At 43.6% G+C, this 15856-nt stretch overlaps 1 protein-coding gene across 1 annotated transcript; it reads left to right on the top strand.

Moving 5' to 3' along the window:
- The first annotated feature begins 481 nt into the window (after positions 1 to 481).
- On the top strand, positions 482 to 5269 carry LOC132653565 (putative protein FAM90A13P). The gene is made up of 5 exons (XM_060381345.1): positions 482 to 553; positions 1574 to 1726; positions 2527 to 2738; positions 2955 to 3036; positions 4073 to 5269. The coding sequence occupies exons 1-5, from the start codon at positions 482 to 484 to the stop codon at positions 5024 to 5026; spliced, it is 1473 nt and encodes a 490-aa protein (XP_060237328.1). The 3' UTR covers positions 5027 to 5269.
- The last annotated feature ends 10587 nt before the right edge of the window (positions 5270 to 15856 follow it).

The following is a 15856-nucleotide window of genomic DNA, read 5'->3' as shown; positions in this document are numbered from 1 at the left end:
AGATGCAGGAGGCATCAAAACTTTGGATGGCAGGGTTTCCAGGGCACACCTGCATCCCAGGAGACTTTCTGGAGGGTAGACTGCCACTGACCTCCTCCTCTTCCCAGGAATGAACCTGGGCATCTGTGAGGGTTATGGAAAAGACAGATATATGGAAAGATTAAGGGAACTGTGTCAGGGTGGAAATTCCTCCATTTGTATGGATGTGCCTTCTTTACAGGTACATATCGCTTGTCCTTAAGCATGATCTTGGATTTGGCTATGAAGATAAACACCTCTAATTCTTAATCTAGATTCACTCTTGGCCACACCTTTGCTGGAAGCCTATATAAGAATTTGGGAGGAGGAAGTTTTTGCTCTTTGCCTGTTTGCAGTAGAAACTGGAGCCTATTTCTTCGGGACACTAGCATCTAATGAAGACAAGCTGAGACACCGTGCTGCATAGACTGATGAAGCAGACATTTTTCAGACATTTTGCCCCATGAAAGAAATCCAGCACCATATTTGGAAAAAGACCCTGAAGACACAGGAGCTGCTCAGTTGCTCTGCAAAGGTGAGTCTTGCAGTAAGTCCTGTAAGAGGACATTTATTCACCTGTTTCAGTTGTTGTCTGGGAGGCTTCCTCTGTCTGCTAACCTAGCCCTACTCTTGGAAGCTTCCAGCCTCCATACAATATAACCGAGGCCTAGAATGATTTTAGCCTCTGAGACTGACTGCTATTCAGCTCATCCTGTCTAGTTCTTTCTAAGCTCATAGCTGGCTGATTCAATTCAGCTGTTCTGACCCAAACTCTCTCCCAGCTGACTTATTCAATCTGGCTTTTCTCTTGGCCTCTGAATTGTTCTGCTTGGCCTCAAACTAAATCCAGCAATCTGCTCTAATCCCCTGGCTCCTTCTCATTCTCTAGTTCATTTGGTCTTCACCCGAGTTCTCTCTCTGCGACCTGTCTCAGCATTACTGTCCCTCTAAAACTGCCTCCTTCCTCTCTCTGCATTGCCCCTTAAGTTTTTCTCTCTTCTTGTGAAAGTGGGTGTATCCTGTTTTGTAGAATCTTCTCAGATTTGTCACTTTCTTTTTCTGTGATTCAATTAGACATCACTTTCAAACCTGGGTGTTTCCTTTTACAAATTAACTTTACCTTCATCGTTTGGGGTTAAAGGTGTGTGCCAGCAGCTTTTCTGAACCTGAAACTTGCTCTATACCAGGCTGGCCTTGTCTATGCCTCCTGGATTAAAAGCATGTTTGTACTCCAGCCGTATCACATAGACCTAGAAGGTCTTTGGATCTCTTGCCAGAACAGTCATGCTCTGAATTAAAATTCCTCTACAAAATTTGTTACAGCTCGCATGTCCTATATCAAGGAGGCTGGCTCTGAAGCCTCTCTAAGCTGTTGTTCTGCCACAGATTGTGCCCTGTTATATCCAGTGAGCCCAGACCTGCATCGGGATGAAGCTCAGGTGCCAGGAGAGCTGGTTGCCAGGGGGAAGCACAGTCTAAGTTGGGAAAGGCTCCATGGAGTGGGAGCTGGACTAATTTCATTGGTTAAAACTCTTTTGTTTCCTTCTGATTCAAGAAATCAAAGCCAACAACTCCAGATTCAGCGATAAAGCAGGAGACACACATGAAGATTCAGGACCATAAAGCTGTTCCAGCCCAGAAAGTCCAGAGTAAGCCAAGAGGGCCCATGACACAGAAGGTTCCCCCATGGCAAGAAGAGAACATTATGGTAAGTAGAGCCCTTAATGTGTCATCAACCACTGGGGCTAGGTGAGACACGAACTGGGCTCCCTCAGAGAACCTATTTGTTGTGGGTTTTCCACCAGAGAAGACTGCTGGGAACATGGCTTTAAGTCAATAGAAAGTCCTGATTAGCCAGGTGGCAGAGTACTGACTGGATCCTCTGTATCCCAGGGGATCACTGAACCTTTCTTGGGGTGAGGTTTTAAGCACAAAAACAAAAACCAACCAAACAAACAAACATGTTTTGGGTTGACATACTTCTGTTACCCAGAACAGTAGGCCAGAAGCAGAAATGCACAGGTGAGAGACATGGGAGATTTTCCCAGGACTGTGGACTCAGACACATTGGGTCTTGTTTTCATTTTGTTAGGTGATAGTGTCTGTGGGTTGAGTTCTACAGTCTGAATGAAGCTTCCATTGTGGAATTAGTTGTGCCAGTGTCTGGGAATTTATTAAGTTCTGGGGCCCTGTGAAATGTTGCATCTGTCCATGGTCCTGACTGTAGCAGAGGTATCAGAAGGCCAGGCAAAGGAACTACTCCCCCTGCATGTGGACCTGAGTAGACACTGGGAAGTAAGCCCAGCCTCTCTTTAGCAGGATTGGTCCTTTGGCACATACAAGGCTCACTGACATCACTCATGCATCTTTCAAGTGTGCTTACCTCTTCCGGGTTCAAAGAAACAACCATTTTCTGGAGAGAAAACATTGCAGGCATTTTAACCCTTTATCCCTAAGAGGTACCTGGATCCCTTTTTGACTCACTAATATCTCATTTGCTACTCACAGGTAAAATGCAGAGAGTGTGGGGCCTTTGGCCACACAGCAAGGAGCAGAAGGTGCCCAATCAAGTATGGCCAAAAGCTCCTAGATCCACAGCCTCTGGGAGCCAGGAAGGAGAAAGAGAATCAGGATCCTCGCAGGACACAGGGTCTCCAGAAACCAGGGCCCATAAGCCAGGCCAAGACAGAAAAGAAACCTAGTCAAGTCACTGGACAGAGGTGAGTGATGGGGAAGGGCTGGCCAGAGGGAAGGCTCTGGGTGCAGCAAAGCTCATGGGGTACCATCACTCATCTCTCTGTCCCCAAACACTGAAAGGGCCAGACAGCTAGTAAGTAGTATACTAGCTACAGAGAGTGAGTGGAGAGTGGGTGAGTGAGAGTGGGTGAATGGGTGGGTAGAGCTGATGTGTTTCCACACCATTGTCTGTCCCACAGAGGTGATGAGCAGCAGAGGAAGGCTCCCTTCCAGAAACTCCCCATGGATCCACAGAGGAGGGGCCAGCACATCAACCTGGTTGTGAGTAGCAGCAGTTGCTCTGTTCCTGAAAGTCCCTTTCTCTGTGCTCTGCCCCACCTGCCCATTCCCTGCTGCACCACCTGCTTGCTCCATTCACGACCCCATGCATGTCACATCGAATCAGTCCTCTCTGATGCAGCAAGGACTCATTTGGTCATTTTCATAGTTCAGACTGACTTGGGTTTTGGGGAGCAAGTGAGCCTCTGCTGTGTGCTTCTCCTTTGGTAGACCAGTTCTCCTGGAGGATGGGCAGGCTCCTCCTCACCTGTCCTTGAGCATGACCTTGTCTCCTGGTCTCCATGTGGTCCTTCCTTCTGAGGTCATATTACAAACATGGCCTGCTCTTCTAGCCTTCTAATGATCTTCTCTCAGATTTTAATGTTTCCATTTTGAACTGATTCTGTGTGCTGCTTCCAAAATCTAGACTTTTATTGGAGAACTTTTAGGGCAATGAATATATCCTTTAAAATTTTTATTTTATTTTTATTCCATCCCAATATGTTGGCTGCAGAGTTGACTCTCATTTTGAGAGTCATATTCAAGTCATGTCATCTTAACATACCTTTTCCCCTGTTTTACATCCTAGGTGACATGATTAGGGGTTTTCAATACACTGGAAATTGCGTGGTAATTTGAATTGTTTTTCTCTTGACCACAAAAGGCTCATGGCCCTCTGCTTAGCTGTCTATTTATATCATATATAAATAAGTAAAGATTTCTGTAAAAATCATATATTCTTTACATAAAACACATGTACACATGCAGATACATTTGAGTGATGAGAGTTCAGCTCAAGGAAACTTCACAGTGAGGCTGAAACTCTTCACATTGCATGTCCCAATCCCTCTGCATCTCCCCCACCACAGGTTCTCATTCTGCAGCTTTTGGATAACTAATGTAGACCATTTCAGACTGAGTACCTTCACCTTAAAGTGAACTTATACAAGAGTTTTTCTGTCATGATAATCTTATGAGGTCCTTGTGTTATTTGGAAGACTTACATAGTCAATTTATCCTGCAATTGTTATTTTCACAGCATCCCAAGATGCCAGTGTTCAGTCCTGGAAACACAAAGAAGTCTGTGACCAACCAAATTCAGATTACTGTGTCACGTGCCAGAAAGTCTCCTGGGAAGCGGATGTGCCCTGGAAACCCTGGAGCCATCCAAAGCTCTGATGCCTCCTGCATCTTACCTTCCAGGCAGGAAGAAGGTCAGAACATGGCTGTCCCTGGGGTCTCACAGCCAGTGTTCAGGCAGGGTGGTGGAAACACAGCCTCACAAGACCTGCTGCATCAAAAGCTCCGGGGTGTCTCACATCAACAACCCATTGTGGTCCCTAAAAGGAATGGAGTCAGTGAAGCATTTCACACAGAGTCAGAAGCCCAGGGTCCCGGTGTGAAAACACAGCGCAGCCAGCATGCTGCCCTCCATCAGGGAAGACAGAACCCTGAACTTAGCTTCTGGACCCCAGGTGAGAAAGCTTCTTGGCAGCCCACACTGCCTAGCCAGAAATCCTCAAAGAGACTAAGAGTCAACTCTACCAGTGCACCAGAGGAGAGCAATGCAAGCACTGTTTTGAAGGCCTGCCGGGATAGGCAGTCTCTTCCCATTGCCAACAGACTTGGACTGAAAGATGCAGTGCCAGTGAGCAAGAAAATAGCAGCCCAGCTGCCCAGCACTGACCAAGAACAGCTACCAAGCAGGCCTGCTCTGGTCTCAGCCACACCCTATGCTGAGTCCTCTCAACCATCTACCAGCCATGCTGTACGCCAGTCCCTGAGAATGGTCTTTACTAGACTTAATGGTGACTGCTGGAGCTCCAGGTTCCTGACAGTGTCCCCAGCACTTGCCCATGAGAAGCAAACAGCTCCTTGGGAGGGCCCTGCCTTCCTGGAGAAAGGTGAAGCAGCACGCTCCCAGGTCCCAGTGAGTGTCCTCTATGAGGACCTTCAGGTCTCCTCCTCTTCAGAAGACAGTGATGGGCAGTGAGTGATGGGACAGCAGATGCCACCCTCCTGCTCAGACTTGACAGACACTTTCAGACTGGTCCTCTCTGGGTTAGCCAGCTAGATGACATGACTGGGACCTGTCAGATCCACTTCCAAATGACCCTTCTGGTGTGCGTGGACTCACATCTCTGCACAGAGCCTCACCTCAGCATGGACTCTGGACTCTGACCTGAGAAGACCTCTGAAGAAAAGTCACCTGTCCTCTCCATTGTGATTATCAATGACCTGTATACAGTATGTCTTTTCAGCTACCTCAACGTCCTAACTCTGCATGAGTTGTCATATTGTATGATGTTTTCCACTTCCAGTAATAAAATTGGCCTAGAAATTATGTCTGCAGTGGTGTTCTTGGGCCGAAGGCATGGGGTTTTCACAGGACCTATGGCCCAATAACGAGCCACAAACCCAAGAGGCTCTCAACCTACCCCATCAGGTTTGCCGTTCTGACACTGTGCATAGGTACCCCCACCTTGTGATCTTAAGACCATTGAGAGACAGGGCAGTTTGTAGGCCTGTCCTTCCAGGCTGCTGGTCACAGATGTCATGGTCACAAAGGTCAATTGCATCAATTTTAGGACTCAGTGGGCTTCTTACTGAGTTCCTATTCTGAGTTTTATCCACTATGAGGCCACTCACTGTCCCCATACCTCTGCTTTTGCTTGCTTTCCATTTATGAGGCCAGGACTTTGCATTCCTCACAAAGTCTAAATCCTGGCTGTTCATTACACCCTTTCATCTCAGCACCCTTTGTAGTTTGGGCTTGAAGGATGCATCAAACTGTTGTGTTCACTGCCCCTCACCCCCATATTGCCTCTCTGTTTGTTTTTGTGTGGCTGTGTGTATATATGTTTCTCATATTCATGTGAAAATCAAGGCACCTGGAGTTTCAGAGCAGAGTGCTGAAGCTCCTGGAAGATATTGGTTTCATCATGCATTTTTTTTGTAACTTATGTGCTTGAGGCAGTGTTTGACACTGAGTGGAAGCCCCACAGCTTGGCCTGTCTGACTGGCTGGCACACTTCAGTGATTTTCCTTTCTCTTCCCTGTTAGCCTGCTGAGATCTTTCAGAGCTGTGTCTATAGCTCTCTGTGAGTGGTGGGCCCCAAACAGATGTCAGCCAAGGTTTCTCTTTGTGCATCTCCTCAGGTACCACACCCTGTGTTGTCCTTGGGCTGCTACATGCCATGTGCTTCTCATGAGGTCATTCAATGTATTGTATCCAAGCTATATTTTATTAACAATACCAGTCATAAGACATTTCTCTTTTCTCATATAGAATTCAGCAGACAATGAAGAAGAGGGTAAAGTTTAAAGCAAGGGAGCTGGTATGAGAGCTCAGGCGTCTATGGGCTAGATTGGGAGATTCTCAACTTAAATCCATATGAACAATGTTTGGTGGAAGCCTAGGCTCTGTCATCCTTAGGATATGTAGAAGTAGGCAGAACCTGTCCATCAAGATCACCTCCAGCTATCTATATTTATAAATTTGGGAAGCCCCTGGGTGAGAACAATAGGCTTGCAGAGGAGACTGATGTCTCAAGGACACAAAAATCAGAACAAGTGAACTCAGGAAAAAAAAAATCACAAGTCAGTGAGTGATAAGAACGGAGCATGAAGCAAAAAAAAAAAAAAACACAAGCACACTTAACATTTGAATGGGTGTGAACCCTGTATCTGCCAAAGAACCAATCCTGCTGAAGAGCCTGGGCCTACTTCCCAGTGTCTTCTTAGGTCCACATGCAGGGAGAGCAGCTCCTCTGCCTGGCCTTCTGATACTTCTGCTATGGTCAGGACCATGAATGAACGCAACAAATTTAACAGAGCCCAAAACTTAGCAAACCCCTAGATATTGGCACAACTGACTCCCTGATGAAAGCACTATTTATGCTGTGAAACTCATTCCATAGTCACTTCAGTCGGCCATAATGAAAACAAGACCCAGTCCATTCAGGTCCATAGTTCTGGAAAAATATCTCAATGTATAACCCTTGCCTTTTGGCCTTGGCATTTCTGCCTTTGGCCTCATGTTCTGGGTAACTGAAGTATGTCGATCCAGAATATGATTTTGTGCTTGAAAGTTAACTCTGAGAAAAGCTCAGTTATCCCCTGGGATGCAGAGGACCTGCTCAGTGTACTTTGCCAGCTGGTTAATCAAGACTTTCTATTGACTTAAACCCATGTTCCCAGCAATCTTCTCTGGTGGAAAGCCCTCAACACAGATGTTCTATGAAGAAGCCCAGTCCATGTCTCACCTAGCCCCAGTAGTTACTGACACATACAGGCCTCCACTCACCCTAGGGTTCTCCTCTTCCGGTGGGGGCACATTCTGTGCCCATGGGCCTGTTGGCTTTCCCTGGTTGCCTGTTGCTAGAACTGCTCCATGGCCCTGGGTCTTCATGTGTGACTCCATCTTCTGGATCTGTTGGCTTTGATTTCCTGAATCAGATGCAAACAAAAGATTTTGAACCAATGCAATTAAGCATCATGACATAACAAGAATACTTGGCCTGAGCCACCCACCCGGGTCTGCAGTCCCCAAGACCAGGACAGATCAGAGGAAGCAGCAGTTCCCTGGCCTGCGCCGTTTCCTGGAACCCAGCCTGCCCTGCGCCCTGAGACCAACCCAGTCCCCCTGCCTGCACCATTCCCCAAATCCCACCCCAATCTGAGGCACAGGAGACAGTACAGATTAGAAGGCAGCAGGAAAACCAGCAGACTCCGGCCATCCGGGACCATGAGCTCTATCTACAACCCCAGAGACATATTTCCATCAGAGCCCACCAGGCCTCCTAGTAACAGAAACTAAAGGGCTAGAGGTCAGCACAAGAACACCAGCAACAAAACTCAGAGCTGAATGGCACCCCCCAAAACGCAGATATCCTACCACAGCAAGCCCTGAGGATACCATCACACTGGAAGCACAAGAAAACAATCTTAAATTCGAGATTATGAAAATGATAGAGGCCTTAAAAGAAAAAAAATAATCACTTAAAGAACTACAGGAAAATACAACCAAACAGGTGAAGGAATGAAATAAATCCCTAAAGGAAACACAGGAAAATACAATCAAACAGGTGATGGAACTAAGTAAATCCCTGAAAGAAATACATAAAAAGACAACCAAATGGGAAAAGGAAATGAATAAAACTGTCTAGTACCTTAAAATGGAAATAGAAGCAATAAAGAAAACACAATCCAAGGTAATCCTGGAGAAGGAAAATCTAGGGAAGAGAAAGGAAACTATAGAAACAAGCATCAATAACAGAATACAAGAGTTGGAAGAGAGAATCTCAGGTGTACAAGATATGATTGAAGAAACTGATACATCAGTCAAAGAAAATGTTAAATCTAAAAAGTTCCTGACACAAAATATCTAAGAAATCTGGGACAATATGAAAAGACCAAACCTAAGAATAATAGGAATAGAAGACTCTTAACAATAACGATAGACTACCTCAGAATAAAGGGCTAGAAAAAGGCTTTCCAAGCAAATGGACACAAGAAACAAATGGAGTAGCTATTCTAATATCTAATAAAATAGGCTTTCAACCAAAATTAATCGAAAGTGATGGGGAGAGCACTTCAGACTCATCAAAGAAAAAAATTGACCAAAATGACAACTCAATTCTAAACATCTATGCCCCAAATACAAAAGCACCCACATTTGTAAAAGAAACATTACTAAAGCTTAAATCACACATAGATCCACACATGCTACTATCAGGAGACTTCAATACACTTCTCTCACCAATAGACAGATGACAGATCATTGAGACAGAAACTAAACAGAGAAATAACGAAAGTAATTGATGTTATGAGTCAATTGGAACTCACAGATATCTACAGAACATTCCATCCAAACGCAGAAGAATACACTTTATTCTCAGCACCTTATGGGGCCTTCTCCAAAACTGACCACATACTCAGACACAAAGCAAGCCTCAACAAATACAAGGAAACTGAAACAGAACGTTGTATTCTATCAGACCACGATGGATTAAAGCTAGACTTCAACATAAATAGATGCAATAGAATGCCTACAAACTCATGGAAACTGAACAACTCTCTACTTAATGATCACTGAGTCAGGGAGGAAAGAAAGAAAGAAATTAAAGACTTTCTAGAATTCAATGAAAATGAAGGCACAACATACCCAAACTTATGGGACACAACGAAAGCAGTGCTAAGAGAAAAGTTCATATCATTCAGTGTCTTCATAAAGAGGAGAGAGTTCATACTAGCAACTTAACAGCTCACCTGAAAGCTCTAGAAAAAAAAAGGAAACAAACACACTCAAGAGGAGTCAACAGCAAGAAATAAATCAAACTCAGGGCTGAAATCAATAACCTAGAAACAAAGAGAACAATACAGAGAATCAAAAAACCAAAAGCCGGTTTTTTGAGAAAATTAACAAGACAGACAAACCCTTAGCCAAACTAACTAAAAGGAGGGAGAGTATCCACATTAATAAAATCAGAAATAAAAAGGGGGATATAACGACAGACACCAAGGAAATCCAAAAAATCATTAGATCATACTTCAAACACCTATACACCACAAAATTGGAAAATCTAAATAAAATGAATGATTTTCTTGCCAAAGTTAAATCAGGTTAACAATTTAAATAAACCCATGCCCCTAAGGAAATAGAAGCAGACATCAAAAGCCTCCCAACCAAAAAGAGCCCTGGGCCAGATGGTTTTAGCACAGAATTTTACCAGGCTTTCAAAGAAGAACTAATGCCAGTATTCCTCAAAGTATTCCACAAAATAGAAATGAAAGGAATATTGCCAAACTCATTCTATGAGGCTACAGTCACCCTGATACCTAAACCATACAAAGACCCAACAAAGTAAGAGAATTTCAGACCAATATCCCTTATGAACATTGACGCAAAAATAGTCAATAAAATACTTGCAAACTGAATCCCAGAAACACATCAAAAATATCATACTCTATGATCAAGTAGGCTTCATCCCAGGAATGCAGGGATGGTTCAACATACAAAAACCATGTAATCCACCATATAAACAAACTGAAAGAAGGAAAACCACATAATCATCTCATTAGATGCTGAAGGCCCTTGGCCAAACCCCTTCATGTTTAAAGTCTTGGAGAGATCAAGGATTCAAGGCACATACCTGGACCCAATAAAGGCAATATTCAGCAAGCCAATAGTCAACATCAAGTTAAATGGAGAGAAACTTAGAGCATTCCCGCTAAAATCAGGGCCAAAACAAGGCTGCCACTCTCACCATATCTCCTCAATATAGTACTTGAACTTCTAGTGAGAGCAATAAGACAAGTAAAGGAGATCAAAACTAGACAAATTGGAAAGGAAAAAGTCAAAGTATTGCCATTCGCAGATGATATGATAATATACATAAGTGACCCTAAGACACTAAGTGACACCAGAGAACTCCTACAGCTGATAAATACCTTCAACAAAGTGTCTGGATACAAAATTAACTCAAAAAATCAATAGCCCTCCTTTATAGAAGTGACAAAAGGCCTGAAAAAGATATTAGGGAAACAACACCCTTCACAATAGCAACAAATAATATAAAATATTTTGGTGTAATTCTAACCAAGGAAGTGAAAGACCTATATGACAAGAATTTCAAGTCTTTGAAGAAAGGAACTAGAGAAGATTTTAGAAGATGGAAAGATCTCCCATGCTCTTGAATAAGTAGGATTATCATAATAAAAATTACCATCCTGCCAAAAGCCATCTACAGATTCAATGCAATTCCCATCAAAATTTCAACAAAATTCTTTACAGACCTGGAAAGAACAACCATTAACTTAGTATGGAAAAATAAAAGACCCAGGATAGCCAAAACAATTCTGAACAATAAAAGAACTTCTGGTGGTATCAACATCCCTGATTTCAAGCTATACTACAGAGCAATAGTAATAAAAACTGCATGGTATTGGCATAGAAACAGACAGGTTGATCAATGGAACAAAATTGAAGATCCAGAAATAAACCCACACTAATACAGGCACTTGATTTTCAACCAAGAAGCCAAAACCATACAATGGAAAAAAGAAAGCATCTTCAACAAATGGTACTGGTCTAACTGAGTGTCTGCATATAGAAAAATGCAAATAGACCCGTATTTATCACCCTGCACAAAATTCAATTCCAAGTGGATCAAAGACCTTGACAAAAACAAAACAAAACAAAACAAAAAAACAAACAAACAAACAAAAAACCATAGACTCTAAATCTGTTAGAAGATAAAGTGCGAAAAAGTCTGGAACTTACTGGCATAGGAGACAACTTCTTGAACAGAACACCAACCGCACAGTCTCTGAGATCAACAATTAATAAATGGGATCTCATGAAACTGAGAAGCTTCTGTAAGTCAAAGGACACTGTCAATACAACAAAATGGCAACCGACAGATTGGGGAAAGATCTTCACCAACCCTACATCAGAAGACTAATATCTAAAATATACAAAGAACTTAAGAAATTAAACATCAATAAATCAAATAATCCAATTAAAATATGGGCTACAGAGCTAAACTGAGAATTCACAACCAAGGAATCTCAAATAACTGAGAAGCACATAAAAAAAAATGCTCAATGTCCTTAGCCATCAGAGAAATGCAAATTGAAACCACTTAATCATAATTCCATTTTACATCAGTCAAAATGGCTAGATTAAAAACTCAAGTGATACCACATGATGAAGAGGATATGGAGAAAGGGAAACACTCCTCCATTGTTGGTGGGAGTGCAAACCTGTCCAACCTCTCTGGAAATCAATCTGTCAATTTCTTAGAAAATTGGGAATAGTTCTATCTCAAGACGCAGCTATACCACTCCTGGGCATATACCATAAAGATGCTCCACCATACCACCAAGACACTTGTTCAACTGTGCTCATATCAGCTTTATTCATAATAGCCAGAAACTGGATGTCCCTCAACCAAAGAATGGATAAAGAGACTGTGGCACATTTGCACAATGGAATACTACTCATCTATTAAAAACAAAGAAATCATGGAATTTTCAGGCAAATGGATGGAACTAGAAAAGATCATCCTAAGTGAGGTAACCCAGACGCAGAAAGATGCACATGGTATGTACTCAGTTATAGTGGGTACTAGATCCGCAGTACAGAATAAACCAGACTACAATCCACAGACCCAAAGAAGCTAAGTAACAAGTGAGGAGAATAGTAAGTCAGTCTGACTCCATGGCAGGCTTCAAAATTGGCTTCAGATTGAACAGACCTGGGTTTCTATTTCTCAAAACATGAAACTACAGTCCATGTAAGCCAGATATTGTTTCCAGCTTTCCCTGAAAGCTAGAAACAATAACTTAATAAAGTTCCCAAGCACTTGACCAATCAAATTAATGGTCAGTTAGAAACACGCTGCCTAGCTAGTCAAAATTACACTTCATTACCTGGGCACACTTTGTTACCTGGGCACTCCCTGCAGTCCCCCTAACTGCACACCAATCATGAGTTCCCCTGTATCCCTACCAACCAATCAACATAAAGATCACCTAACCACACTGGGAAATCCCCTAACTGTCTTTAAATTGAGCCTTTAAATTGCCCCAGCATGCTGGCAATTTCTGTAGAGTAAACACTCCTTGCTTTTGTATACTACCTGAGGCCTAGGTCTTCTCTCAGGGATTCCTGGACCTACTAAAAGAAGGGCCCAATGGGTGGTGCTGGAATGTCACTCCGAAGGGGAAATAGAATAGACAGCAGAAGTGGATTGAGAGAGGGAACTGTGCAGGAGATGGAATGGGGATCAGATGTGGGAAGAGGGGGTCTAAAGCAGGATCTCTGAGCTGTGCACACCAGGCAAGAGGCTGCTCTCAGAAGGCCGGCTGCAACTGGAGTGGAAAGTTCCTCCCCAGGCTATTTACAAGGTCCAGTCAAGATTGTGGAATCCATGAAGTCATGTAATCCAATTATCACTTTAAGAGGAACACCTGATCTTGAGGCAGGATCACACAGGCTTTAGTCTGGATCTTAACTACCCTGAGGAGGAAAAAATGGAGATGACCACACACTCTAAGTGCCTCATTTTAGGCAGACAGATGAGTAGAGGCCACAGCAGAAGGCCAGAACCTTGGCTTCCACTGCATAATGTATGTTTGCATGGAAGGTGAAAATCTGGGGACTGGCCCATAGACACCTAAGCACTCACAAGGGTCACCTTGCCATCTAATCCTCGTCATCTGATCCACTCAACTGATTCCTCTTACATTTAGATATTTCTCAGCATTAAAATGAGCCTCAACCTACAGTGTGTTGACTTAGTGCTCATCAGTAGGGAGAGGAACCTAGTATTCTACCAGCTGAACCACCAAGCACATGAGTGAAGCTGCTATACTGGCAGCGAATTCTCTAATTCCTATGATAACATTTTGCAGTGCCATTGCCAAAGATGTGTAGTGAGACTGTATCTGTGAGAGAGGGTTGAGGGGAAGAATACACATGGAGAAAGAGGTGTGTGGGAGTAGATGGGAAGCTGGATGGGGCAGGGAAGGGACATAGGGGGGAAGGAGAGGTGGAGGTAGAGGAGGAGGAGAAGCAGGATAGAGTTAGAGACACTTGCAAGGGAAAGGCAAGATGAGCGGCCCAAAGAGAATGTGTGGAGGAGTTAGGGGAGCGGGAAATGTGGAGAGCAGGGAGGGAAGGATGAACACAGGGAAGTAGAGATAGAGAGATAGTGATGAAGATTGAATCATAGACAGAGAGGGGGTGAAGAGAGAGAGGAGACCGACAAAGACACTAAAACAAAGCGGACTGGACTGAATACAGGGTGTGGCTGAGACCAGAGCGGCCCTGCTTTGCCACACCCACGCCAGTGTCGCCATAGTAGCATAAGCTACAGGGCGGGGGATATGATTTCCCCGGAAATAATGCCCCCTGGAAGGTCCCTGGCAAACTCATCCCACTTGGAAAAGAGACGTGTTCTGAGATTTCTACGCTTCTTCAGTTGTGGCTCTGGGGCTGGAATAATAAATTCTTTGATCTTTCCCTGTGACACCTGAAACAGCACAACTAACTTTATAAAAAAAAATTATTATTAGTAGATTGTTAAAGGCTTTAATAAAAATAAGTTTAAGAAAAGTAATGAATTAAATTTAGTATTAATAGGCATTAAGAATAGTAAAATAATAATAGGCTCCTTCTTAAGAAATAATAGCATGAGAGGTGCAGCTGGCGGGAGTTTCCCCCTCCCTTCAGTGCCTTGTTCCTAGAGAAGATCATAAATCTTAAGCAGGACATATGGGAGGAGGGTTAACAAAGGTGTAGTTAGATTTTGTTATAGAGAGGGACTTTGGCAGGCATCTGACTTAGCTCCTGACTTTCCTCTTCATTGGTTAGCAATAATGAAACTATATTTGAGGTTTCTTTTCCTTTGTTGACTCTGATCAAAAAGTTTTTAGGCCAAGATTATTTGTGGGTACTGCTTTATGTTTGATTGCATTTTGAGTTAAAATGTAAACTTTGTATTCTTGGTAAAAGTCTAAATGTTCTGGGAAGTATGCCAATTTTAAGGTGCCTTTTGTGAAATCATTATAAAAATACTAGCTTGATTTCAGTAAAGTGGCAGCAGAGTCAAAACCATCAAGGTGTCTCTGTCTGTCAATTCTTCGCCGAAACCGTGTCTTCCTGTCTAAAGCCTTGTTCTCCCGCGGACGACGGGAGCCCGACTGGGCCGGTCCGTGGCAGCTGTTTTTGTTCAGTGCTGGGCTCCTGGACTGCTGTTTTCTTGCTCTTTTCAGCTGAATCTTTTAGTCCAAGTCTGTTGGCAATGGGAGGGAACTGCCTATCCTGGCAGGCCTACAAAACAGTCATTGCATTGCTCTCCACTGATGCACTGGTAGAGTTGACTCTTGGTTTACTCGGGAGATTCTGGATAGGCCGTGTGTGATGCCAGAAAGCTTTCTCCTGTGGGTCCCAGAAGCTGAGTTTGGGATTCTGTCTTGTCCTAGCGGTGAGCAGGATTCTGACTGGGCTGCTTTTTCCCACTGGGACCCTGGGCTTTTGACTCTGTGTGAAATGCTTCACTGACTCCATTCTTTTGGGGACCGCAATGGTTTGTTGATGCATGGTACCCTGTAGCTTTTGATCCAGCAGGTCTTGTGAGGCTGTGTTTCCACCATTCTGCCTGAGCACTGGCTTGGGGACATCAAAAACAGCCATGTTCTGACCTTCTTCCTGCCTGGAAGGCAAGATGCAGGAGGCATCAAAACTTTGGATGGCAGGGTTTTCCAGGGCACACCTGCATCCCAGGAGACTTTCTGGAGGGTAGACTGCCACTGACCTCCTCCTCTTCCCAGGAATGAACCTGGGCATCTGTGAGGGTTATGGAAAAGACAGATATATGGAAAGATTAAGGGAACTGTGTCAGGGTGGAAATTCCTCCATTTGTATGGATGTGCCTTCTTTACAGGTACATATCGCTTGTCCTTAAGCATGATCTTGGATTTGGCTATGAAGATAAACACCTCTAATTCTTAATCTAGATTCACTCTTGGCCACACCTTTGCTGGAAGCCTATATAAGAATTTGGGAGGAGGAAGTTTTTGCTCTTTGCCTGTTTGCAGTAGAAACTGGAGCCTATTTCTTCGGGACACTAGCATCTAATGAAGACAAGCTGAGACACCGTGCTGCATAGACTGATGAAGCAGACATTTTTCAGACATTTTGCCCCATGAAAGAAATCCAGCACCATATTTGGAAAAAGACCCTGAAGACACAGGAGCTGCTCAGTTGCTCTGCAAAGGTGAGTCTTGCAGTAAGTCCTGTAAGAGGACATTTATT

Source organism: Meriones unguiculatus, chromosome 4 (assembly GCF_030254825.1).
Source record: "Meriones unguiculatus strain TT.TT164.6M chromosome 4, Bangor_MerUng_6.1, whole genome shotgun sequence".
NCBI lineage: Eukaryota > Metazoa > Chordata > Mammalia > Rodentia > Muridae > Meriones > Meriones unguiculatus.
This window is presented reverse-complemented; position numbering and strand designations above follow the sequence as displayed.

What these genes read in the sequence shown, in the direction of transcription:
- LOC132653565 (XM_060381345.1), top strand. Translation starts at nt 482, where the DNA reads ATGAAAGAAATCCAGCACCATATTTGGAAAAAGACCCTGAAGACACAG. An exon ending in GGCAAGAAGAGAACATTATG is followed by an intron (nt 1,727 to 2,526) that starts GTAAGTAGAGCC and finishes TGCTACTCACAG; the next exon opens with GTAAAATGCAGAGAGTGTGG. An exon ending in GCCAGCACATCAACCTGGTT is followed by an intron (nt 3,037 to 4,072) that starts GTGAGTAGCAGC and finishes TTATTTTCACAG; the next exon opens with CATCCCAAGATGCCAGTGTT.